This window comes from Rhincodon typus, chromosome 6 (assembly GCF_021869965.1).
Source record: "Rhincodon typus isolate 14 chromosome 6, sRhiTyp1.1, whole genome shotgun sequence".
Taxonomy (NCBI): Eukaryota; Metazoa; Chordata; class Chondrichthyes; order Orectolobiformes; family Rhincodontidae; genus Rhincodon; species Rhincodon typus.
In genome coordinates this window covers 51,837,956-51,864,707 of record NC_063337.1, presented here as the reverse complement: position 1 = coordinate 51,864,707, position 26,752 = coordinate 51,837,956, and the positions used below count along the sequence as shown (strand labels likewise).

The 26,752-nt window shown below is 39.0% G+C and overlaps 1 protein-coding gene across 1 annotated transcript in view; it reads left to right on the top strand.

Annotated features, from left to right (window-relative positions):
- Nucleotides 1–26,752, top strand: part of tenm4 (teneurin transmembrane protein 4) — a 302,149-nt gene that overhangs the window by 272,436 nt on the left and 2,961 nt on the right. The window contains exons 25-27 of the mRNA XM_048598311.1: nucleotides 7,231–7,527; nucleotides 9,163–10,774; nucleotides 14,099–14,241. Of these exons, the coding sequence (XP_048454268.1) occupies nucleotides 7,231–7,527; nucleotides 9,163–10,774; nucleotides 14,099–14,241 (2,052 nt within the window). The remainder of the gene's footprint in view (nucleotides 1–7,230; nucleotides 7,528–9,162; nucleotides 10,775–14,098; nucleotides 14,242–26,752) is intronic.

The following is a 26,752-nucleotide window of genomic DNA, read 5'->3' as shown; positions in this document are numbered from 1 at the left end:
TTGTCGTGGAAAATTAGTTGCTTATGCGATTGTATTGACTGATAGTGAGAGTTTTGCAGTGTCTCTCTCCCAGGTTGCAAGGCATTGTGAACATTATCTAAATTGGCACTTTTCGCTTATCCCTTGTGCAGCGTGCATGGCATGATCTTTAATTTTTCAAATATTGGTCCGATTGTTATATGGCTTGAAGCTCAATGGCTTAATGACTTAGTTAGATTTCAATCATCCAGGTATAAATGAATACAAAGAAAAGGTATCATTTTAATATACCATATATGTCATTTGTGGACATTAGGCTAGCTTTAAAAGCTAAAGGGATATTTTTCAGTCTTGCAATCATATATATAATAATGCACATTAAAGTCAAAAACAATTCAAATTTTTTTTTAATGCCATGAATCTAATAAGGTTTTCGAGTGGTAAAGGTGCCATGAAGGAAGAATTGTACAAATTACACTAAGTTTTTTAAACTCATACATTTTGATGATTGCTAATTGCTTAATCTTCTCAAATTAATTTATTAGTTGCATAGCCACAAATGGAATGTATAGTAATAAGAGAAGTCTTCTTTTCTGTAAACTAAGTGTAAAATAGAAATGAGTAGCTGTATGATTCCTGTTCAAAGCCATTTATGATGGAGTCACTTCTCACACTAAAACATCTGATAATCTGAAAGTGAGGCAATGCAACAGCCTCCTTTAACATATCTTCCCTAAATATTGATCGCTAGTGGAATAACCTGTCAATTTTCTGCAATATTACTGGATATGTTACAGATTTTTACTTTGGCGTGTGTGATGATGTTTAATACTTTGCCTGAATTATAAAAAAAAAAGTTCACAATGCTCTTTGTGACTTTCACATGCATAATTTGTTTATTTTGTGTGTCAGAATTGGCTCGCTTCATAGCACTCTTGCCGTGTGTTTCAAGGTTTTGGGTTGAAGTGTCACTCTGGGACTCAAACACAAAAGTCAAGTCTGACATAGCAGTGCAGTACTTGGGACCAGCTACACTGATGGAGGTGTAACCTTCAATAAGACATTAAACCCCGGCTACCTACTCAGATATATGACAAAGATCCTATGGCACAATTTAGAAGAAGAGCAAAGAAACTATGCGTGAGATACTGGCTAATATTAATCCATTAGTTAACATCGTAAAAACAGACTATTTAGATGTTAGCACTTTGGTGTTTATAAGAGTTTTCTGTGTGCAATATTTTCTGCTAGGCACAGTGACTGCACCTTGAAATATCAGCAATAGATACAGGAGAGACTAAATGACCTCTTAAGCTATTCGGTACAATCATAGTTGCCTCAACGTCAGTTTCCGGCCTGATTCCCCAAATCCCTTGATTCCCTTTTGATTAATATTTTTCTTCTGCATTTTTATATCTAATGTGAATAACTTCATGCTTCCCCACAATATATTCCATTTGACACCATGTTGCCTATTCACTTGACCGTCTTTGAATCTTCACAGTATATATATACATACCTAGCTTTGTATCATCAGCAAAATCAGTTATGTTTTTCTCAGTTTGTTTAAGTCATGAATATAGATGAGAACTAGCAAGAGCCCAACCACTGATCATCGTGGCAGTGCACTAATCACAGAATGCCAACTTAAAAATGCTCCACTTATCCCTCTTCTTTATGTTGCGTCTAAAAATCAATCTTCCATCCATTGGAATATATTCCAGCTAACTCCATGAAAACTTGTCTTGTCTATTAATCTTTACTGCAGCATCATAATGAATGCCTTTTGAAAATCCAGGTATGTTATGCAATAATATCTATTCTTGAATCTATCCTAATATTAACACGCTCAAAAGCTCTTAACAAGTTTGTCAGAAATGATTCCCCATTTGTAAAACCATACTGGCTTTTTCTAAGCATACTATGAGTTTCTAAGTGCATACTGAGTCTTACTTAATAAAATATTCCAGCATTTTGCCACTAACAGGCCAGTCTGTTGTTGTCATATACTGCCTTAGACAATATATGGTATGCTAGTGTATTAAAGGGATTTAAGTTTTAGGATACTTCAAAAGTTTTTTTATTTACGTTAGGCTATGTACATTCTAACTAAACACAAGGTGTAAGCTGTTGCTCCGTTCTTCAGAATCCCTAAATTACCATAGGATCGTGACTTAATTATTTACAAAGCTTTCCTTGTACATACTCTTAATCCTTTAGCATATATCTCCCCCCAGATGTTTACCTCTATATAGTATATACACATCCTTCTATACCTCCCTCCACATTTTTAAAGAGGCAACTTTTATCATCAACAATCTCCCCAATCTCATACAAAATTCTCTTTGAGTTATTGAGGATCTGCATTCTTCAAGTTCACACACATACTCCCAGAGGCATTGGACAGAACCTTCCCAACACCCTGAAGGATGATGTCCATGGCAGGAATGATGGGAAAGTGCGGTGAGATGTCCCTTGACATTGAGGGCAAAATGTTGCATTTTCCAAGCAAGATTTGAATGGCAAGACTAAATTCTCCCTCGTGAGTAGTGAGAGACCTGTTTGCATGGATTATCATTTGTTATCACCCTCATTATTATCTAATCTCACTTCATTGAATGAATGAACGAATGATTTATTGATCCGAATGAATAAATCTGAATGAATGATTTATTTATTTATTGATCACTTCATTGATTTACAGTTTACTGTTTTCCCACCTGATGGATAGAAACTAGATGCCAAAGATGCCCAACATGAATGTTGGAGCAGGTACCTGACAACTCCAGCTCACTGCTTGCTCCTCACTTGGACACCAGGCACCAATATCATGGCAAAGGCCATGGACAGCAACCCCACATACACCCCACACCCATGGATATTGGGATCCTAATCAAAACAGCCCCACAACATCCTCATTGCATATCTCCGATCAACTTATAGCGTGGTTCTGCACTTCAGTGCTGCATTTGGGAGCACACTGACACCTTTCATTGCAGTACTGCTGCCAGGGAAAGGAACTCATCTCATGGACTGGAGCTGGCAAGCCAGGGATCCTCCCTCGATATCTTAGCACTTACTGAGTTTGAGCCAAATTGGATGTTTAGCTCATCTCTGCCTCTCCTTCCCATGCTTTTTTACGCCTTTCCCCTTCAGCCAGAACAACAGGCCCACAGTACTTCTTTCTTGCCATGCCTTTTAGTGCTGACAAAAAGCCAGGAAGCTTGTCAGGGATGTTAATATCTTGCTACAAGGCACCATGCTACTTCAACCAAATGGTCACGTCTCAGTCAAGGTAGACAGTCTTCGGGCAGGAGCTCCCAGCTCAGTAGGTCAAGGGCAGTAGATCCAGGGACTTGGGCACAGACAGATGACCAGATAAGGTCATGGTTTGATTCTTTGCCATTTTCTTGTTTTTACTGGTTTGTTTAGCATAAGTGATATTTTTACATCTGTTTCATTACTTTTCTTCTTTGTAAAGAATTTACTTGTTGAAAACATTTTGCTTTTTTTGTGTTAAACTGAACATCATTCTTGGTTGCTGTGGCTTGTTTTTTAGAAATTCTTCATTAGAAGAGGGAGGAGTCAGCTTCTTCACTCGAACTTATCCGTTCTTCATCATCTCAACACCTAATTTCAGACTTAAAGTTTTTGTAAATCGCTGCTCACTGTGCTGCAATCTGGGTCAAATTACAAATGATTCCATTGTCTGTGTTCCACTATACATCTTCTCAAGTAGTGTTAGCAGTTTATTTGTTGCTTCTTTGACTGTATTTCCTTTGAACATTGTAACAGCAGGTACATTGCAAAATGACATCTGGTGCTCCTCATACTTCTGTGGCTTCAGTACTGATGTGCTTTTACAGCTGACATATCACAAATACTTCAGTCCTTTTCTTTCTCCATGAGATTACACCCTCTCCACTAAAAAGGACTCAGTTTTAATTTTGACTGCAGCTTCTTGCTAGGCAGTTGCTTCACTTTAGTCACAGTTACATCTTTCCTGGACCCTAGGAAGTCTGAAAGAATTTCCTCTAAAACATCATCAATGATTTTATCTCTGATCAAGTCATCTGTTAATATTACATAATCATAATTGGCTGCCAACATTTTAAGGTCAGTATAAGATGAGTATGTCTTTTCTAAGCATTTTTTTCTTTCAATTAAATTATGCGCATTCAATAATATTGCCAAACACAAAAATATGAATAAAAAGTTATGATTCCATCCTAATATGCAGCTGTTTCTTTGTTCGCCCCTAGCTTAGAACATCCTCCATGATGCCACTCACTACATATAGCAAGGTGCCAAGCTGATCTTTATTGGTCTTCATCACCAAAATTGAAGCCTTTTCTAAATCGTTTCTGACAATTTGGCCATTTTTCTGCCTGTGTCAGACACTTTATGTGCTTGAATGCTTTTGGAAGCAGCAAGGGTGAATTCATTTCTCACCCTCATTCAAGGTCTACTTTTTCATCTACTTCTTTGCCAATCGTGGGACTGCATTTACAACAACCTAAAAGAATTTGTATTGAATCTTTTTAGCTCTTCTCCCTTCTTCACACACGTGAGAGCTTTGGAAATTTTGTTGTAAAATTCTTGATATTTCTGATTATTATTAAATGTGCCATTTTAGAAACAATCATTGTTGGAACTCCCTGGCCAAACAGAAAGGAATAGGCCTATGTATTCTTAATAATATCAAACTTTTGTTTTGAATTTGAAAGTTGCAATATGCAATAGAAAGTGTTAACATATTCAAGTGTATTTCAAGTACTAGACCGTGTATGGTTGGATAGAGAAGTATGTTCATTAAAAAGCATTCAAGTTATTTGAAAAATCCATCTTTAGAAATTAAGATGACATATTAAGTTATTCGTGGTTCAATTTGAACCACTGCTGTGAAATGATTTTGTTTCACTGGGGACCTGTAACTGACTGACTAATTGCAGCATTCTCATATCAATGGTAATTCTATGATTCTGTGTTCATAAGTAACAATTCAAGTCTTTGTTAATTTAGTTGTTAGACATTTATAGGTATTGTGCCCAAATTCTAATTGATTACAATGTCTATCCAAGAGCTAATATTTATTCACCATTAATAATTAGCCAGTACACTGCAAGTGACTGTAAATCTTAAGTATTGAATCAATTTAGCAGCAAAAAATGATCTAGTTTACTCAATCATGCTACAACAGACAATCACACTATTGCAGGCATTTTTGGGGACAACAGTTAAGACGACAACCTGAATGACCAGCAAATTGAAGGTAAATCTGGTTCAATTTATTTTCCTTCCTAAAAATTAACAGAAACATTTCCAAACTAAATCTGATCGTTCTCGCTTTAAAATGCATAAGATATAGTATAAATGAAGAAGAGAGAATGGAAGAAAGGAATGTGAAGTCTAACATATGGGGGAGCACAACCGACAATTCTTCACGAAGAAGATACTGAGAGTACATGAGCTGTAAAAAACCTAATGAGGAAATCTGTATTAGAGGAGTGCATTTCAACACAGAGGCATTTGGACAGCTCCAACTTGAGGATCTGGGATTGCAGTCATCTGCCCGGACAGATCTCTCGAGTGGTATGAAAATCACAGCCACATGGGTGGCTTCTATGCCACAAGGTCTTCACAGGCAGCCATCTTGGATCTCTGCAATATCTGGCAGATTATACACTTTCCGCTGAAACTTGGGAATTATCCAGCTTGTTATCATAACAGGAAGATATGATTAGCTAGTTTAATAAGATTTCTGATCTTTTAAAGTTTCAGTGTGAAATCAACTTCACCAATGATGCTTTATCAGCGTCTAGAGAAAATCATTCTAATTTACTCAACAGGAAACCTACTCTCTGAATGGTCAGTATACATGTGACAACATTCAAAGAGTCCTGCACATCAGTACAAGATTTTGTTGAAGGTTCTTGTGAGACAATACCACTAGCTCCAGAAGCCAACCTCTTCTTTCTTAACAAGGTACCTAGCCATCTGCACATGAATGTCTTTTTCTTGTTCTAGCACATCTTGTAATCTGAGGAACAATCAGACATGATTGACTTCTCCAGTGCTACAAAAAACTCACAGGACTGATATTTCCCTCCTTATATAGTGACTTGTTTCTTGGAGAAAACCACTAATAGCTACAACTTTAGACATTCAGGCATGAGTTCTGTAGTGTTTCTTCCTATCTGTCAATGTTGAAGATGCTACGAGGGAAAGTCAGATGCCTGTTATGTTCTGTTTCCCTGACAATGGCAGTCTCAGAAATGTCTGTTCTATTACAACGCCATAAGGCACTAGATCTTTGTGCCCACTGATCTGCAGGAATGGGGAATAAAATTATATCTTTTCAATCTTGAAAAGACCATGAAGAAATTAACTCACAACTTGAGCTCCAGAATCTGGAAGCCAGTTCTCTCTCCAACTATCATCAGAGTTGTAGTCTGTGCCTACAGTCAGGGAGCAACAGTAACATGTTTGACTAGGTTTTACTTGACTGCTCATTTCAATATAAAGAAATTATGCCACATGTTTAGAAAAGAGCAGGGAGTTCAGGCTTAAAAGTAAACAGCTATTTTCTATATTATTTTTGCTCTGCTGAAGCGATCAAACATAATATTTCTGCATTTAAGCCGTTTGTGCCTTTCTACATAGGAGGCAATGGAACAGAAAAATGGCAGAGAGTGATCCTACCAACAGTCTTTCAATTAATGCCCAAAATATAGAAAAACCAATTATCTATCTCATTGCTATAGGCATATTGGCTCCATTGTATACCTAGAAAACATTAGTAGTCTGCATTTTCAAAGTAATTTATTGGGTGTGAAATATACTGGACACCTTAAGGTGCCTTTCTTAATGAGGCACAATCCTCTCTTGGGTGGGAGCTTTTTGTAAACATGACCAGAATCAGTAAGATCCAACATGACCAAGCTCTGCTGTCCATTGTGAGTACATGCTTAAAGCAGCAATATTAGGCTTGATGTCCCAGCAGAGCAAGAGTAAAATGGAAAATTGCTGACTATTTTTTAAGTGGCAAGGCAGGAAATATCACGTATGATATTCTGAAAACTGAAAGTAGGAACATAACAAAATATATGCAGACAAGTGAAAGTTCACAGCTCTATACCGAATTTTGTTATTAAACCTCATTGCCGATGATATTTTTTCAAACTTTTCTTACTTTCTATTCTATAAAAGGGCTATTGAGGAGTATTATAGATTGTTTTTAATATTTTACAGGTCCATAGCCGAAATTTGCTCTCTCTGGATTTTGATCGCATAACTAGAACGGAAAAAATATACGATGATCATAGGAAGTTCACCCTCCGAATCCTGTATGATCAGGTTGGCCGACCTACTCTATGGTCTCCAAGCAGCAGACTAAATGGGGTGAATGTGACATACTCTTCAACTGGTCAGGTGGCAGGTATCCAGAGAGGTACCATGTCAGAAAGAATTGACTACGACCAAGCCGGCAGGATTGTATCCAGAACCTTTGCTGATGGAAAGTCCTGGAGCTACACTTACCTTGAAAAGGTATTGTCATAGAGGCACCTTGAAGTTCATTTTCGTCATATATGATAAACATTTTGAGAAAATTAAGTTAGTTGCTGTCCCTTATGTAGGAAGTGAAGACCCTATTACGTTTCACGAACTAGAAATTTGCACAGCAGACCTTTTTGAATAGTGGATAAATCACAACATAATATTTAAACTGAGATCACTAAAGCACCACTTTTTCTATAACAGTCACTGATAAAGTACTGAGGACCAGTAATCTGAGCCTTTTTCAATGGACTTAGTGCTTTCATAGTTTGGTCATAGATAATGTACAATGGGAATAACTTCTGCAGATTAAATAATTGAAATATATAGCAAAATTTGAAATATATTCAGATGAAAAGCAATCTGGGTCCAGTTTAGTATGTTTTAGCCCATACGTGTATGCCAGCAGAGACCTGGTATTAGTGTTGTGCCAAGCATCACTGCTGTTATCATCCGTTCTTGAAATGCACGAATGAGGCTTTCATGATTCCTGTGTCCGAAAGTTAATCCTGGAGCTATAGGTCTTAGGGCAAAGTGGACAGGAATTGCACTGATAAGGGATGTTTATGGCTCTCTCTCCTTCCACTTCTGTTGCTCCTCTGCAACAAAGTTTACACAGTTGGTACCTGACAGTGTTGCAATTCTTTTGATTAGGCAGGCAGGTCATTCCATACATTAATGTCAATGACCCCTTTGCAACACGGCCTACAGAGTGGCCTTAAAATGTTCTCTTTTGTCTATTTTGAGATTGGGTGCAATCCTTAAGCTTTGTAAAGAGTATCTACCTCAAAAGCTAATTATTTGGGATCTGTATGCAGTGTCAGACCAGCAGAGTTGGTCACAAAAATTTGCAATGCAGTACTTTTCCTGGTGGTATTGAGTCTACATAACATTCTGCCATTCCCTGCATAAGTCTACAAGGAAGTGGCACATTTGCAGTATTAAATGGCGGGAAGAATGTACCATCTTAGGTACTGCTATGACAAACTAGTTGGTGTTGCTCAGGAATCATTTCTAAAATTTCTGCTTCAGACAGTGGAATGACCTGTGTCTTTTAATGAGCGTTGACTAATGTATCAGGTTTCTGATGAGAAATAGGTGTTTATTAGAATGATAGAAAGTGGTAAAATCATGCCATCAAATTTCAATTGTAACTAGCTGCCCCTCAGCATGTAGATAAAAGCTGTCTTCTGAATGCCTCAGCTGAGCATCTGAATATTTTTGCTTTGAATTTAAATGGCAGTTGAAAATGTTTCCTTCTGTGTTCAAGTGTTCTACTGAATGCTGCAAAGAAAACTATTCTATGAAGTAGTGACCCATTTGCAATACCTTTCAAAAGTTATTAATGTGATGCTTGAATTTAGTTCAGATCTAGCTTGCCTGCTACATGTATAATGTTGATTTGATTTACAAAGATTTGAATAATTCCATAAGGGCTGTACTCTGGACATCTGTTTAGGTTTGGCTATAAATTTAACATGCCATCAAATTGAATAAATTGCTCTTCGTAATTAATTAATCTGCCCAGGAAGATTGATACAAATGATTGAAATAGTTAATGGAATGCATACATATCATGATGTGTGATTAGCAGCTATTAAATGTTATTTCTCCTGTTTCTCATAGTCCGCAGTGCTGCTTCTGCATAGTCAAAGACAATACATCTTTGAATTTGACAAAAATGATCGACTTTCTTCTGTGACAATGCCAAATGTTGCTCAGCAAAGTCTGGAAACCATTCGTTCTGTGGGCTATTACAGGAACATCTATAAACCCCCTGAAGGCAATGCTTCTGTGATTCAAGACTACACAGAGGACAATCACTTGTTGCAAATGTCATACCTGGGAACAGGGCGCCGTGTGCTTTACAAATATGGCAAGCTGTCCAAGCTCTCAGAAATCCTTTACGACACCACGAGGATTGGTTTTACCTATGATGAAACAGCTGGAATGCTTAAAACTGTCAACTTGCAGAATGAAGGCTTCACTTGCACAATACGTTTCAGGCAAATTGGCCCTCTTATTGACAGGCAGATCTTTCGGTTCAGTGAGGAAGGAATGGTGAATGCTCGCTTCGATTATAACTATGACAACAGTTTCCGGGTTACGAGCATGCAAGCTGTGATCAATGAGACACCATTACCAATTGATCTCTATCGATACGATGATGTTTCTGGGAAAATCGAACAATTTGGAAAATTTGGTGTAATTTATTATGACATTAATCAGATCATCACCACGGCAGTCATGACTCACACTAAGCATTTTGATGCATATGGGCGAGTAAAAGAGGTCCAGTATGAAATTTTCAGATCACTCATGTATTGGATGACAGTGCAATATGACAACATGGGTAGGGTTGTAAAACGGGAATTAAAGGTTGGTCCCTATGCCAATACATCCAGGTATGCTTATGAATATGATGCAGATGGCCAATTGCAGACCGTATCCTTGAATGACAAACCTTTGTGGCGCTATAGCTATGATCTAAATGGAAATCTCCATTTACTAAGTCCTGGCAATAGTGCTCGTCTGACTCCGCTGAGGCATGACAGGAGGGATCGGATTACTCGTCTTGGAGAAGTCCAGTACAAAGTAGATGAGGATGGTTTCTTACGACAAAGGGGAAGTATTATCTTTGAGTACAATTCAGCTGGACTTCTCACCAAAGCTTACAGTAAATCAAATGGTTGGAGAGTGCATTATCGATATGATGGAGTTGGAAGACGGGTTTCGAGCAGAACCAGCAATGGGATGTACTTACAGTTTTTTTATGCAGATCTGAATAACCCTGCAAGAATTACACACATGTACAATCATACAAGCTCTGAAATAGCATCCCTATACTATGACCTTCAAGGTCACCTTTTTGCGATGGAAATTAGCAGTGGTGATGAATTCTACGTTGCCTGTGATAATACAGGAACCCCATTAGCTGTATTTAGTGGAAATGGTTTAATGATTAAGCAAATCAGCTACACTGCTTATGGGGAGATTTATATGGACACAAATCCAGCCTTTCAACTCATTGTAGGCTATCATGGTGGCTTGTATGATCCCCTCACCAAACTAGTACACTTTGGACGGCGAGATTATGATGTGCTTTCTGGAAGATGGACAGCACCAGATCATGATGTGTGGAATCACCTCAGCGACAGTCTCGTACCTTTTAATTTGTACATGTTTAAAAATAATAACCCAGTCAGCAATATGCAAGATATCAAATGTTACATGACAGGTAAGGAAGATTATACTTAACTTTATATAAATTCCTATTCCAATGATCACATAATCTGTTTCAAGTAGATAGCTGTGCCATTGGTAATCCCTAAAGATGTTGTGGATGATTGCTTCTCTGCACACCAGACCAAGTCTAATCCATTACCTCCAATGACTTCATTGTAAAACAAGCTGACCAATGTTCTATGATCAAGAGCTGGCATGAAATTAAACCTCTAACTGAGTTCGTCTAAACTTCTAAGTGTTTACTGCAGTCTTACTTAACATTTCTAATATTTTTAAAGGTATGGCTTTTACAAAAAATATACACTTTTTGACGAAGAAGAGTAAAGCAAATTTGCACTTTCCCTTCACATTAAGGAGCCAAAATAAACCTCAAAAGTTCCGTAAAATTTTCAAGGACCAGGATAGATCCTAAAAGGAAAGAATTGCTACTATTAAAGGAACAAGCTCAAAATGTAAAGGACGACAACATGAAAAATACAAAAAAGATGAGTTCAAATATAAATTAAGTAATGAAAGAAAAAATATGTCTGCAGCCACCATAGTTTTCATCTTTAATAATGATGTTATGATTATCTAAAGCCTGCAGTAATTGAATACTATTCAGTTCAAACGAGATTATCATTACTTGCAAATGGCTGGTAACTTTGGTACCAACAACACAGTCATAACATTCTGACAATAAGTTGTATTGAAACTGATCTATTCTGCAGCAAGCCAATAAAATAATATAAATGTAGAAAACAATGGATTTTCTTTCCATTCAAACTTTGTTTATTACAAATATGTGTAATTTACAAAACCAATAATATAATTATCGCTATTGCATTTCCATTAAAAACAATGAGTTTTGAGGATCATCCTGGTTTTTACATCAAAATATTTTTTATTGGCAAAGCTATAAAATTAAGTCAAAATGATAATGGTAACCCTACTAGCTGAATATGTTACAAATCTCTGTGGGATTGATTACCGTAATCATCTGCAATACTCTCAGCAAACATATATAACCCAATTTTTAACTCCATACCTGTTTTCTGCAGATGAGAAGTGTTGTGAATGAGAAATTTTCTGACAACCCCTCAAATAAGGCTCAGAATTATTTAATTTACTCACTTAAGCACCACCAACAGATTTCTGCCCTCTTATTGTGGGGGAAGATTTCTGCAGGCCAGCAATTTGAAATAATTTCTCTTGGAGTCTTAGAATCCTTACAGTGCAGATACAGTGCCATTTGGCCCATCAAGTCTGCACCAGTCCTCTGAAGGACATCCTACCTAGACACCCTCCCCCACCTTATCCTACCCTCTTGACCCCATATCCATGACTAATCCACCTAATATGCACACTACAGAGCAACTTAGGTGGCCAATCCACCTAAGCTGCACAGCAGGAAATAACTGGAACAATTGGCAGAAACAAGGACAATGTGCAAACTCCACATGAACAGTTGACTAAAGCTGGGATCGAACCCAGGTCCCTGGCACTGTGAGGTAGCAGTGCTGACCACTGTGCCACCATGCCACCCACTCTTACCTTGGTTCAGAATCACTTTATATCCCACCATGCTCCTTCTGCTTCTTTATCACTGTATTTTCATAGCGGCATGGAAAATCCAGACATTTGAAAATTGTGGACAGGATCAGATTTCTGACTGATCCCATTTTGAATTGGGTTGGGGAGGGGGGGCCGTTCAGCAAGAGGAGGCAGGACATGACTTGCATGAGACCCAGCATCCTCTTGACCACCACTGGCTTTATACTGAATCAATGCTGGTCCCTTAACCCAATTTCAAAGACAATAATTTATAAAACTAGAGAGGCATCTCTAAAACTATACAAAGCAGTAGTCAGGCCCCAGTTGTGAACAGTTTTGGTCCCTTTATCTAAGGCAAGCTTTACTGGTATTGGAGACTGTCTGGAGAACAGGGCAGCGTGGTGACTCAGTGGTTAGCACTGCTGCCTCTCAGCACCAGGAACCCGGGTTCAATTCTACCCTCAGGTGACTGTCTGTGTGGAGTTTGCACATTCTCCCCATGTCTGCGTGGGTTTCCTCCCACAGTCCAAAGATGCGCAGGCTAGGTGGATTGGCCATGCTAAATTGCCTGTAGTGTTCAGGGATGTGTAGATTAGGTGGGTTATAGGGGATGGGTCTGGGTGAGATGCTCTGAGGGTCAGTGTAGGCTTGTTGGGCCAAAGGGCCTGTTTCCACACTGTAGGGATTCTATCAAGATCCACCTGATTGACCCAGATATCAAGGGACAGGTAAGTAGGTTGAGCCTGTATTCATTGGAAATTAGAAGAATTAAAGGAGACATTATTGAAACATATAAGATTCTTACACAGGTTTGACAGGAGAGGTGGTGTCTGCTTGTGAGAGAGTCTAGGACCAGACAGCACAATCTCAGAATAAAGGGTTGCCCATTTATGACAAAGATAGAGATGATTTGTTTTCTCTTTCCGAGGATAACAGAAATAATAATCTATAAAGTGTAATAACTCAAAATAATAAATAAAATCTGTGGAATTATTTATCGCAGAGAGCTGTTGAGGCTGGGTCATTAAGTTTTTTCAAGTCTGAGACAGACAGAATTTTAATCAATGATGGAATCGAGGTTTATGGGGATAAGGCAGGAAAGTCAAGTGAAGAGCTATGAGATCATCCCATGACCTTACTGAGTGGCAGAGCAGACCACATAGCCTGTAATTGCTCTTAACTCTTATGGTTTTACTGTCGAATTCTCCAAGTCTAACAATCTTCTTTCTGCTCCAAAAACCACCTCAGTGCTCTCTGTTCTCCTCTTCAACAATATCATTAGCTTCCTGCCATAAACCTACCCATTTTCCCTTTTGTTGAGTTATTCCCCTGCATGCATTGAGTACTTAAGAAGTGCCAGTTGTTTCAATGCTTGAAATTGCAAGATACACCACTATGGTGTTGGTGGTTCACTAGAACCAGAAATAGAACACAACATAGATGGAGAGTAAACTTGAACAGAGAATACGTTATTGTGCGTTCTCTCAGCTCCACAGTCGGTTTTAGACTGTCTCCCCTAGCTCCCACTCCTGGTCTCATGACCTGCTCTCGTAAAGGGACATCCACACCCAACTGCCAACATAACAACCACCTTAGTGACAGCTGTATTATATGCTATTTAATTTGACATGCACAACACAGTCATACTAAGCACCACTCCGATGGATGTTTCTAAGGATCATCCGGATCTTCATGGTATTTCTGCAGTAAAGAGCTCCCTGGTGCTTTTCTGTGAAACAATTGAAAGGCTTTGAATGTGATTTTACTCTTTTTCATGTCACAGATGTGAACAGTTGGCTGCTGACATTTGGATTCCAGCTGCATAATGTTATCCCAGGGTATCCAAAACCAGAAACTTCGTCAATGGAACCTTCCTATGAACTTCACAACACTCAGATGAAAACTCAACAGTGGGACAACAGCAAGGTAACAACTTCCCTCATCCCCCATTCCTACACCCAAAGACTCAGCCAGTCCCACGGTTACTTGATCAAATTTAACTGTGATGTATGGACAAAATGAAACTGCCTCACCACTAAAAAGACTACATGTAGTGTAGAGAGGATACCTCACTGTGTGCGTTTGCAATGAAGAACCCATTATCTCGACTCCTTTTGGCCAGGCTGCTTGTTTTAAACAGCGGTCAGCATAAATTGATTTGATTTTACATTTTCAAATGTGGAATTTCAGCAATTCGCCAGAGAAAGTTTTTTTGCAGGCATTGTTGTAACATAACACATTGACTCAAAATTATGAATAGAAATGGCAAAAGATGGAAATGTTTTGTTCACACCAAGAATCATTAGCATCACAATTGGTCACTGCTAGGGCTGTGATAACTTAAATGTACATGGAAACCAAGTAAGTTCAGACCCAATTTGTTAAACCACCCATGTTTAAATTGTGACCTCATTCCAATTAACCAAAAAACACTAATAATTATCAGTTTTATTATTGTCAATTAGAAATGTGTCACGTTGAGCATGTTAAGCGCCCCTTGAATTTCACACAGAAACAGATATTTTCTTGGTAGTTCACACCTCATTAAGGTACAATTCCTGTATACCTTAATTCTGTCCTAATTCATATGTCACAGTGGTATCTTTCAGCCAGAAGGCCTGGGTTTAAGTCCCACCCATTCCTTTCACCCAGAAGGCCTGGGTTTACGTCCCACCCATTCCTTTCACCCAGAAGGCCTGGGTTTACGTCCCACCCATTCCTTTCACCCAGAAGGCCTGGGTTTAAATCCCACCCATTCCTTTCACCCAGAAGGCCTGGGTTTAAATCTGACCTACTCCAGAAATGTCTGAACAGGTTGATTAAAAAAACATCTACAGTGGTTCTTGTCTTTAAACTATGAGAGCCAGGTTCCCACATGCTCCAGAGATACATCCGAATGCATTTGTTAAAAATAACTACAACTTATACATGTGTACTTAATCTGTTCAGAGCGATATGTTATTACAACTTTACCAATGATTTGCTATTGTTCTGTTTACTAGTAATAATGTGATCCTTTTAAACTGTCTAACACATATAATGGGCAAATTGCATTAGCAACATCTCATTTACTACGAGTGTTGGAGTATGTATCTAAAGGAGTGAAATATAAAATACAAAAAATATATGAGGCAAAGGCAGGAGATTGTTTTAGTTAAAGAACCAGCAATAGTATGGGCAAAACAGGTCAAGTGAGATTCTCCTGCATTGTTACTTGTATGACCCTAAATCAGTGACAATTTAGAATGGAGTCTTATGGCTGGACCTTTGCTTTACAAGTAGGTAGTTTGAGCTGGGAAATTCCCCAGGTTGGTGCACTTGCCATAGGATAAAGTTCTCTGAATGGTTCAATTTTTACCCCAACGTGGGTGAGGGATGGAATCAGGCTCAAACATAGATTAAAGGCAGTGGCTGCCAAGTGCAGAGGCGGGTTGTTCGAAAGGCCCAACTCAGTTTACCAGGTCTTCATTAACAATCTAAGATTATTGAAAAATAACAGACGCTCTGGTCGTCCTCCCTCACACTCCATTAGTTCCTCACCCACACCCCATGCCCCATGCTTACCAAGTAATGGTGTCCATCCACCAGACTTTGCCTTAACACCATCCACGTCAACTGATCCAGTCTTCACTGTGGGCAAGCTCCAGGAGCCATTTTGAGGTAAAATAAAGATGTAAATATCTATTACAGATTTCATCATAATAAAAATTAACACTCCCATTCATGAAAGTCCATTCAATGCTTTAAAAGCCCATTAACCCTTATCAAAATAAACATGTACTGACAATCCTACAGCAAAGATAGCAGTCCTTCAAACAATGTTGTTATTGTCAATCAAACATTGAATTTATGCACCATCCTCCACCACCCTCATGGGATAATTATAAGTTGTGGAAAGCAGCCAACCAACAATAATGACATAAATATAGCCCTTGAGGCAATGTTAAACATTTGTGTAAGTAATGCAACAGATTTTTTCCATATTCATTGACACAGGCAGGCTCCATTTCATTAATTTTTAGTGTTGTGATTTACTTAAATTGACAGCTTGACAATTTGACAGATCTTATGCGCCCCTTAATGCACATTTATGTCTCCTCAATAAATGTTTCACTCCTATATTATAGGTTAAGGACCCTGCTTCAGGGAAAATAGGATCTTTTTCAATTTGGCACAGAGTTCAAATGACTCTTCAGGGTTCAAGTTATCTTCATGTGCGAGTCATGCACCCAATCCCGAACAAAAATGCAATGAACACAGTGGGGTGGGACTTCATGTCCTGTCCAACCTTTCTAAAAGTCTGGGAGTCTACGTAAGTCTATGTATACCCAGCACTAAATCAGTGGGAGCTTAGAAATAATCTCTTGATTAATAATATTATCTAATCATTTCCATCTAATTCAAAATTTCTCTGATTGTCATTACAACATTCATAGAAATTTATTTTCATAAATTGAACGATAAACTGAAGTTTGTTCAAATGAGATACTCATCCGTATATCTCCTCATAATTTCTCTCCAAACTTGATACTTCCCAGATGATGATACGCTACCCTCACACTGGCATGCAGAGCAGATCTTTTGTGCATAGCAAGATTCCACAAATTGCAGGTGGTTGATTAACATTTACTGTTGCTTCATGCAACTGTCATGGTGAAAGAGAATGAAACAAATGAATCACAGTCTTTATCTGCAGATTTTCTTTTGAATGCGATAAAATAGCAACAGAACACATTTCTTATTCCTTAGAGAAAATAGAACCAAAGTCACTGTGGCACAGAAGAAGGTTACTCAGACTTTACAATCAGTGCAAGGGTAGCAGTGGAAGGAAAGGTATGCACGGAGTTGCATTTAATAATTGGTGTAGCTAATCATTACTCAATTGGCCTAAAGGCCCCCTCCAAACCACATACCATCCTTCACTATTACTCCAAACCACGCACCATTAGTTAAGAACAAAAAACAAAGAATTTGAATTTCTTACACATTTTATCCCTATTTTAAGCTTGAATTATATTGTTAAATTACTGCTGGTTATTTCTAGCTTTCTTCCAACTTGTGCATCGAATCTGCCATCTTCTGTTATCATTTATTGTAGTGGATAAGATTAGTTACTTGTTCATCCACTTCAACTGTGCCACCAATTAGCCATCAGGATAGAGTTTGATTTTCTGTGACCCGACATGCAAAGGATATAGGTAAGCTGGAGGAATTAGAATCCACCTTCTTTCAGGCTACAGCGAGTTTTAATTGTTGGGGTAAGTTTCTGTCCTGTCTTCCCCTGAGAACAGGCTCCCTGGATCCACTTCACTTTTCCTTATCATCAACGCTATGTTCAAAAATCTGCCTCTTTCATTTCTGTGACATTGTCATGAGTCTCCTCACTTAATAAAGAAAAAAGAAGCTGGAAATACTTATCATTCAGATAGCATCTGTGGAGAAACTGAAGTCAGTCAGTCAGTCAATATTTCAAATCTTCAAATTGATCGTCAGTACTGAATAGTTCCAGTATTTTTTTGTATTCTGTTCTCAGGAAGAATACTGTATTAATGAAGATGCAGTCCTTAGGAAATAACCTTGAATTGTGGTCCTATCCAGTTGTTCCAGTGCTTCAACTGATGCTAAATTTGATGAAGAGCAGAAGGTTTTTCTGGTGTCTTGACCAATAAATGTCCTTCAACTAACATTAGTTTAAAAGAGGGCAATTCTTCACATTAAATTTGTCTCGCCCAGATAACCATGATAAGTACCACAGCAGCATCTACAACAATCTAGCAGCTTATAATTTTCCACTTTAGCATCAAATAAGTCAAGTATGGTACTTGGGCAGTTATCTGTCAGAACCAATCCCCTGCACTTTATAGAACCTGCATGATCTTCTTTACATTTAAAGAAAATCAAGTGGACTCTACAAAATTTATGCAATCCCCCTGACAGATTACAGTTTCAGTCATCTATAACAGCATAATTATTATTGTGTAACTGGGACTTCTGGTACTTTTGGGATCCCTGGTAATTTTCTAAAGGAATAAAACTACCAGGCCTGCTTCAGCTTGCATTGGGTAACTGCTCACATCAAATTGCTGGAAGTGATATTGGTTATTCCTAATGCTAAATTCACCGTCCAAATAATTGGAGGGTGATTCATTGACATTTTATAACCTAATGGCGAAGTTACCTGAGTGCTGTAAATCTGACATCCCGCCATGATTATTCAAGGTTTTTCAGAAAGCTCACTAAAATCATTTAAAATCCAATATTTCTCACTCAAGTAACTGAAACACAATTGAGAATTGAGAATTGGATTTTTGGGCAGCACAACTCCTGTCTTTTTCAGCTTAAGTATCACAATTCTTGAAATGTTATCAGCAATGTTGCAAGTTACTAACTTGTTCACTGAACATGGACAAAGCTGGTCTTTTCTCTGAATTTCTGAAATTTCTGAAGAAGAGTCCCGACCCGAAACGTCAACTTTCCTGCTCCTCTGATGCTGCCTGGCCCACTGTGCTCCTCCAGCTCCACACTGTATTACCTTAAAGCTGGTCTTTGATTTTTTTTTATAAACAATAACATGACAGCAGATCAAATTGTTCCATTCTAACCTGCTAACTGGAAGTTGCATTTGGTAAAATTCATACCAGACTAAAAGGAGAAGGGAACAATTTTCCTAACTTCTGACCTCAGAACAGTCCCAGGCACAGAGCTTAGGAATCAAGGGGAGGAGTCTTGTTTTGCTGGAATTCAATTCTCTTAACTTGACCCCTCTTTGGGGCTTTATCAATGAGGGTTGCACCTGCAATATACATGCAACAAAAGTTTGGGATATGGATATTTTCAAACTTTTTGGGCACACCACTATTGAGGTTTCTGAATAAAGCTGCTGGGTGGGCAGGTGTACACTCCTGCAGACTGCAGCACACAGAGGATCTATACCAGGGTGACATGCAAATAAATTATCATTCTTTTATTGATAAGGGAGATGCAGAAGGAGGAGATGAGTAACATCATTTGGAATACTCCTATATAGCTAAGAGTAAAATAATGTTTTGTCCTGAATTGTTCTTAAACAAAAAGTCAAAAATAAAGACAATACTAATTAACCTATCCAGAGTAGTACCTAAATAGAAACGTAGAAATCCGTCATCAAGAAGTGCACATACAAAGACTTATGACACTAATTTGGATGTCAGTTACACTGTTGCATCCTCTTGAGGGGCTGAACAGCTTTTGGTAAAATTTGAGGCCATGTTGATCAGGACCAAAGAAGCAATGCCTATTTTTCCTTCTGTAATGTGAAAATTAATCATCTCTCAACATGGGCTGGATTAAAGTCACAGAAACCAGAGTCGGAACCAGAAATGGGACCTAATTTCCAACCTCAGAAGATGTTCTGCTGCAACTTTCAATGATCCAGACATTAAAGGCCAGAGAACAGGCAGCCAATAAAAAGAAAGTATAACTAAAGTTCCACACTAGAAATATTCTGCTTCGATGAGGTTTGGCTGTTTAATATCTTATGCTTTGTTCCGGCCACATCTCAACAGCTAAATTTGATAGAATACTTCCTCACTGGTATTCAGATGCTGTCCAACCTCTTCCCCTGCCAAGATTTTCTAAGCTATTTTTGATAACTAGATATAAAATATGAATGCATTAATAAACCTACAGATTGGGTTTGTTAATGGCTAATTGATTGCAATGGGGAACACTGTAAGGTGATGCTTTTTAGTGGGAAGAATAAGCAGGCTATATACTTCTTGGAACATATTTGTTTAAATGGAATAGAGGAGAAAAGGTATCTTGGGTACACATGAATCATTAAATTTGTATAAAGCCTTGATTAGACCACAATTCTATGGAGAGTTCTGAATGCCATATTGTAAAAAGGTCTTAGTAGCTAAAAGATTTAAGACAATGATACCAAAGCTGAGAAGTTATGTCTGTCAGGACAGATTGTACAGGTTACAGCTCTTTTCTCAAGAAAGTGGAAGGCTTAAGGGTGGCCTGATAGAGGTCTTTTAGATTGCTGAATGTGGAGAACGTGGAGAAAATGTTTGCAGTTTATTGGGAGACCAAAACTAGGGACTATCAGTTTAAGACAGTTACCAATGAATCCAATCAGGAATTCAGAAGAAATTCCTTTTCCCACAAAGTGGCTGGAACTGACCATGTCATTAAATGCTTACGGTGATTAGGATGACCATTTACAGGGAATCTAGAAAAATATTTGATGAGAAAAAGGAATGAAAGTTTACGTTGATGGGGGTTAAAGCATGAAGGATGGAATGAGACTGTATGGAGCATAAAGACTGGCATGGACCATTTGGGAACTTTGACCCATTTCTATATTGTATGGTGTATGTAATATAATGGACCATAACTTGTTGCAGCAGCACATGTTGAGACACATTCTGTCTCCAAGCAGAACTGTTTCCTTTGGACTTATAGAGAATCCTCTGTCTCCTGCTGACTCATTATGGGCTCTACCCTGGATCCTTAAGCCCAAGCTTGAGTCTGCCCAATTTACCATCCTCCCCAACCAGTGAACTGCAGTAAAGTGCCTATTCATTGCTCGTAATTCACTGATGGTGTTCAAACGAGATCCAAAGTTAAATTCAGCTTGGTTCTGAGCCAGGAATGGATCAGTGTATGGAAGAGCCATGCTCCCAAATTCATACCCATTTGGGCACAAGTCAAAATTTCTCAGCAATATTTTTAAACAAAAAGTGAGCATTCGCAAAATCTTGACAAAAGTTTTTTTTTTCCTCAGCAATCTTCAATCAAAACCATTAACTATAAATAAAACATGTCTTCATAAATTGCACATTCACCACCAGAATCTAAAATGTTTCTCTCTAATAGTGATGTATGAATGAAAGATAACTGATCAATTTCTTTAGTTTGCTTCTTTAAAAAAAACTGTTTTAAAATATTGAAAAGAAAATTGTGCAGACAGACGACCATGCAGGTGCAACATAGGGATCATGCTTCAACAACTCATGAACTCAAAAGCAGAACTAAAATTCTTACGTTCCGCATTGCAAATGTTGTACTATCAAGTCTACTCATTGTTTAACAATAGAACTAAGCTCCAGATAACTTTCCAGATTTAACTGAAAACATTTGAGAGATTCCTTAGAAAAGCATTATACAAAGTATGACCCAAAATACACCAAAATTTGTACAGTCCTGAGGAGATATGCCTCAATCAGATACATTTCAGATCCAATTTTTAAGCAGAAGTAAATGGAAATATTTTCTAAACCACCTGTTACAGAGATGTTATTACACACTTCTGGAGCAAGTGGTACTTGAACCTAGACCTGCTAGCTTAGAGGAGGACAGCTACTATTATGCCATAGAAGTGAATGGATATTATTGAATTTAATATGATTCAGTTGTTTTGGCCCTACTCTTTATTGATTCTCCATATACCCTGACACCTTGCAATGGTGCTATGCATCTTTATGCCTAACTGCTGTCGGTCAGTTGTCCTGACTTTTTATCACCGCCCCTTGTCCATTTCAGGTCTGTGATTTCTGATGGGGGTCATTCTTTATGTCAAGGTACTAAAGTTCATGTTGATGTGGTAAATACAACGTGGAAACTAATTTCAATTGAATGATAGTGCAGAAATTGTGATGAATGGTGTGATGCTATTCTGTATTGCTCTTGCAGTCTTGTGCTTTGAAATTTTTTTAGACAAAGGAAGGAATTTCTTTAGACATGCTCTTTAAGTTATTGTTTTTAGCATCACTATATGAAGCAGATTGACTTGTGTACTGCCTAACATTTTAAAAAAAAAACCCAGGATTTAAACTTTAACAGGTTGAAGAAACAGTAAGAATCAATTTATTTCTGTGAAGCAGTGTTAAATTTGTCTCTATATCTACAGGACATATTTCCTCACCAAGCATTAATGTTTGAATGTTGTGGAGTAAGCAAATGTGGGATCACATCACCCATTTTTAATTTCATTTGTATTCTCCCCCATTGTTCTTATCTGATCTATATTTGACTGATGGCTTATTATTGTGCCAGTTGTCCTGCTGACAGATCCAAAGATGTGGGCCAGTGACTGGTAGGATCTGGGTGATACTATTTTCGGGAGTCTGTGGATCTGAGAGCCCATCTTGCCATGGCTGACCCCAGGGTGGCCAGCTCTACTGAAGATAGCCGCATACTCCCAGGAGCTGCCAACCATTTAGAAGGTCCACCAAAAGATGTGAATGCAATGATTGGGCAATGCCCTCACAACCAGGCATGGGATTTGAGAGGCCACGATCTGAGATCCAGGCCCTGGAAAGGAATGGGGCCTTAATGAGGGTGAGCCATAGGAGCAGCCATTGTCATAGGAGGACCCCGCTGAAGGCTGAAGAGCGCCTGAAGTCTCTCCACCTTCCCACTCCACCCACACTGTCCTTGCTGTTGCTCTAACCCAGTGAGACCAGACTGCTGCCACCTTTTCCTGCCCTAGCTGCAGCCCATTCATGTCTTGTGAATTGTCAATGAAAATTCTGCTTAAGTACTACTTTCCACAGTAACCTCAGTGCTGGTCGCTTCAAATATGAGATAGCAACAAGCATTTCATCATTATCTGTCACTTATTTCTCATGCAGTTCACAGTCTTGCACCACTAGCTGGTCAGGTGGCAATTCTTAGATATCCAAAAGGATAATACCTGGGCTGTGATAAGGATCAGTAGGATGTGCAGGCTTGCATCATATTAGTAATTAGGAAAAAGCTACAGCATGAGGGGAAGATGAGATGTTAGAATGGATTAGCTAGGAACGAACTATCATCTTCAATGGTTTCAGCCCCACTACCAACTAAGGCCTGTTTCATGGCTGCTGTCATGGTGACAAGACCGCCTCTTCCATTGGGAGAGAGAATGTGGCATCTGTCTCCTGTTGGTTAAGTGTTGTGGTCTGCAGAAACGCAACATCTTGTCATCTAACAGAGGAAGAAATGTGTCAGTGCGTATGATGCAATGAGTAAGAGTGATGTGCCCTTCCAAGTTGAATCTTTGTCGGTGTGTTTCAGATTGGCAAAAGTGCAAAGTGAGTGCTGGTAGGGTGAAGCTAGAAATGTATAGTACATTTAGATGGTATGTATAGATGATGATTGTTTTAAGTGAAGGATGAGCAGGCAATTGAGAAATATTTGAAGCTAGTGGCACAGGATACGACATTTAAAGTTGCATTCACTGACCTTGACCACTCATGTGAGGCCATTGAACTTCTTTTGCCACTGCTTCCAGGACTTTATACTGCTATTATTGATCATGACTGTTTTATACTGCCATTGCTTTTACAGTGTCTGTCTGGAGGGCCTCCTAGACCCTTATGGATAGATAACCTCTTTCCTCATGTCTGTCTCCTGCATTGAGTGTCTTTTGCTGCATCTAAGATCCTCAAGGTTCTCTCTCTGCCCTGTTTCACCATTTGTAAGTGTTCTTCCTGTTCACAATGGCTTTGGCGAACAATTCCAACAGCTGTGTAGTCTGGATGCAGAATTGCAGGCCAGTTGTAAGAAGTGTACGCTAGCTTTAAGATAATGCTAGCTCTCACAAATGGAGCTTCTGATGAGGAATACAGTGACTCAAAAACATATTTAGCACTGGTTGGCACGGTACCATAATTTATATTCAAAGGCAGCATGAAGCTGGTGTGCTGCTTGCATAAAAGGGAGTGGGTGCGGATTAATCACCCATTGCAATCTTTGTGCCAATATTGGTGCCTTTCCCAATGTGACCCCAATTATATTAACAGAGTGCAGCCATGTTGTGGTTAGTATACGACAAGAGCAACCCAGAAATTTTAGAGTGAATTTTGCTGCATCCACAGAAATAGGTTTGGATGTGGGCCATGGAAGGTAATGAACGCATCTCGCATTTGGGTGGCGCCCCCTGCATTCACCTGCGAGTGATCTGGATGGAGGCTGAGCCATGCCCAGCAGCAGTGGCAGCTAACTAAGATCATTCAGTACCTACTTGGGTAAGAGTGGTGCTGTGCCTGACACTTTCCTGAATAGGACAGGACCCTGCCAAGGCTGAAGCCCAACCGTTGCCTGGAGGTGGCAAAGAGGGCAAATGACATCTTTAAATCCCTCCTCCCAACTATTGGGACCACTAGTGTCAGAGCTGCAATGGTAGGGATGCAGGCCTGTAGAGAGGCTGTCCCATGCACAGAAAGCCTGTCAACTGTAGCTGCACTTGTTTTTAACAATTTCAGAATGTAGATTTCAGAGGTTACCTCCACCTACGTCAGCAGCGTCTACCTCTCCCATTCGAATTCCAGCTACCCAGAGTCTGAAGAACTCCAAATGTCCATCTCACCCGTAAAACTCATGTGACATTCCTGGTTTAGGGGTCCCAGAGACATCCTGATCATCAGTTAGGCAGAAAATCGCCAAGATTGGACCGACAGATGGTTCTGAGTTTGAGGCTCTCAATGCAGGAGAATTCGGCCATTTAATTCCAATTCCATGGAGGTAAGTTCTGAATCTATAAATCAGAAAATTTGTGAACAAAATTGTAAAAGAAGTTTTATCTTCCTGCGCCTATGGTAGCTGGCACTATAAATAATGCCATCTCCTCAGGTTTTGTCCCTCATGAGTTAAAAATTGTTCAAGCCTTATTGGCCTGTGACCAACTTCCTTTTCCACTCCAAAGTCCTTGACTTGTTTTTTCATCACCTACAGCTCCTTGTTGAAATCTCTCCAGTTAGGTTTTGCCCTTGCCACTGCATTGAAATACTCAAGTGGAATGCAGCAGGTCAAGGAGAACACTCATGAATACTTTCTCAGGGACCTAGGAATCGGCAATAAATGCTGCCTTGCCAGTGCAATTGCAGCCTGCAAACAAATTAACAGCAAAAAAAAACAGGGAAATTACAGTTCCAGCTTTGCAGATTCAAGTCTTCCCTTTATAAGTGTAATTAGTTAATTACTGTACTTCATTATTTGAATTTTACTGTCGCACCTCATTACTTGTCGAGGTACATTTAAAACATACGTGAGCAAACTATTCAGGAATGTGTGTATGCCGTTAAGTGTACATTGATACACATAACCCTTTATAGAGAACTGCCAAGATCTTTCAGATAGTCAAATGCGTTTCTGTTTTGTGACATGAGAGTATGTGAATGGATCCAAGAGATAGGACTCATTTTTAGTTCTAAAGTTAGAGTTGTAGAGTTATACAGATGTATCGCACGGAAACAGACTTTTCAGTCCAAATCATCCATGCTGACCAGATATCCTAAATAAATCTACTCCCGTTTGCCTGCATTTGGCCCATATCCCTCTCAACCCTGCCTATTCATATACCCATCCAGATGCCTTTCAAATGTTGCAGTTGTACCAACTTCCACCACTTCCTCTGGCAGCTCATTCCATACATGCACCACCCTCTGCTTGAAAAAGTTGCCCCTTAGGTCCCTTTTAAATCTTTCCCCCTCCCTTTAAACCTATGCCCTCTAGTTTGAACTCCCCCACCCGGGGAAAATACCTTGTCTATTTACCCTATCCATGCCCCTCATGATTTTATAAGCCTCAATAAGGTCACCCCTCAGCCTCTGACACTCCAGGGAAAATAGCCCCAGCCTATTCAGCCTCTCCCTATCGCTCAAACTCTCCAACCCTGGCAACATCCTTGTAAATCTTTTCTGAATCTTTTCAAGTTGCACAACATCCTTTCTATAGCAGGGAGACCAGAATTGCGCGCAATTCTGCCAAATTAGGCCAAAGTGGCCTAACCAATGTCCTCTACAGCTGCAACATGACCTCCCAACTCCTATACTAAATATACTAACCAATAAAAACAAGCATACCAAACACCTTCTTCACTACCCTGTCCACCTGTGACTCCACTTTCAAGGAACTATGAACCTGCATGCTACAGAATTGTACACACCACTGTCAAAAATACCAGGGTGTTGGTCTTTATTTTGACCCAGACCTGTTTCATGCATGTTCCTTTACTCAACATCCAGCATTTCTATTATTAAGCATTTAGTTCCCCAACAAGAGAAATATAAACTTAAACCCAAAGTTTCAAGGAAATTGAAATTGTTTCTTTCTCATTTAGTATGTTCTTTTTTCCATTTCTTGGCACACAGTGATGATCCCAGTACTGGTTTTTCTGTTCTGTTTTAAAACAATCAACCTCTTAAATGGGATTAATAAACTATTTATTGCAAAATCCTGCTGTGTTCATCCAGCTCTACACCTTGTTATTGTAAAATCTCATCTCGTTCTAATGCCTATGAACATGTTGAACTTTATTACACGAAACATGAAGTCTGATTGTAAGACCAAGCTTGAAAATGTGTGATAACAAGGTGTAGAGCTGGATGAACGCAGCAGGCCAAGCAGCATCAGAGGAGCAGGAAGGCTGACGTTTCGGGCCTAGACCCTTCTTCAGAAATATTTCTGA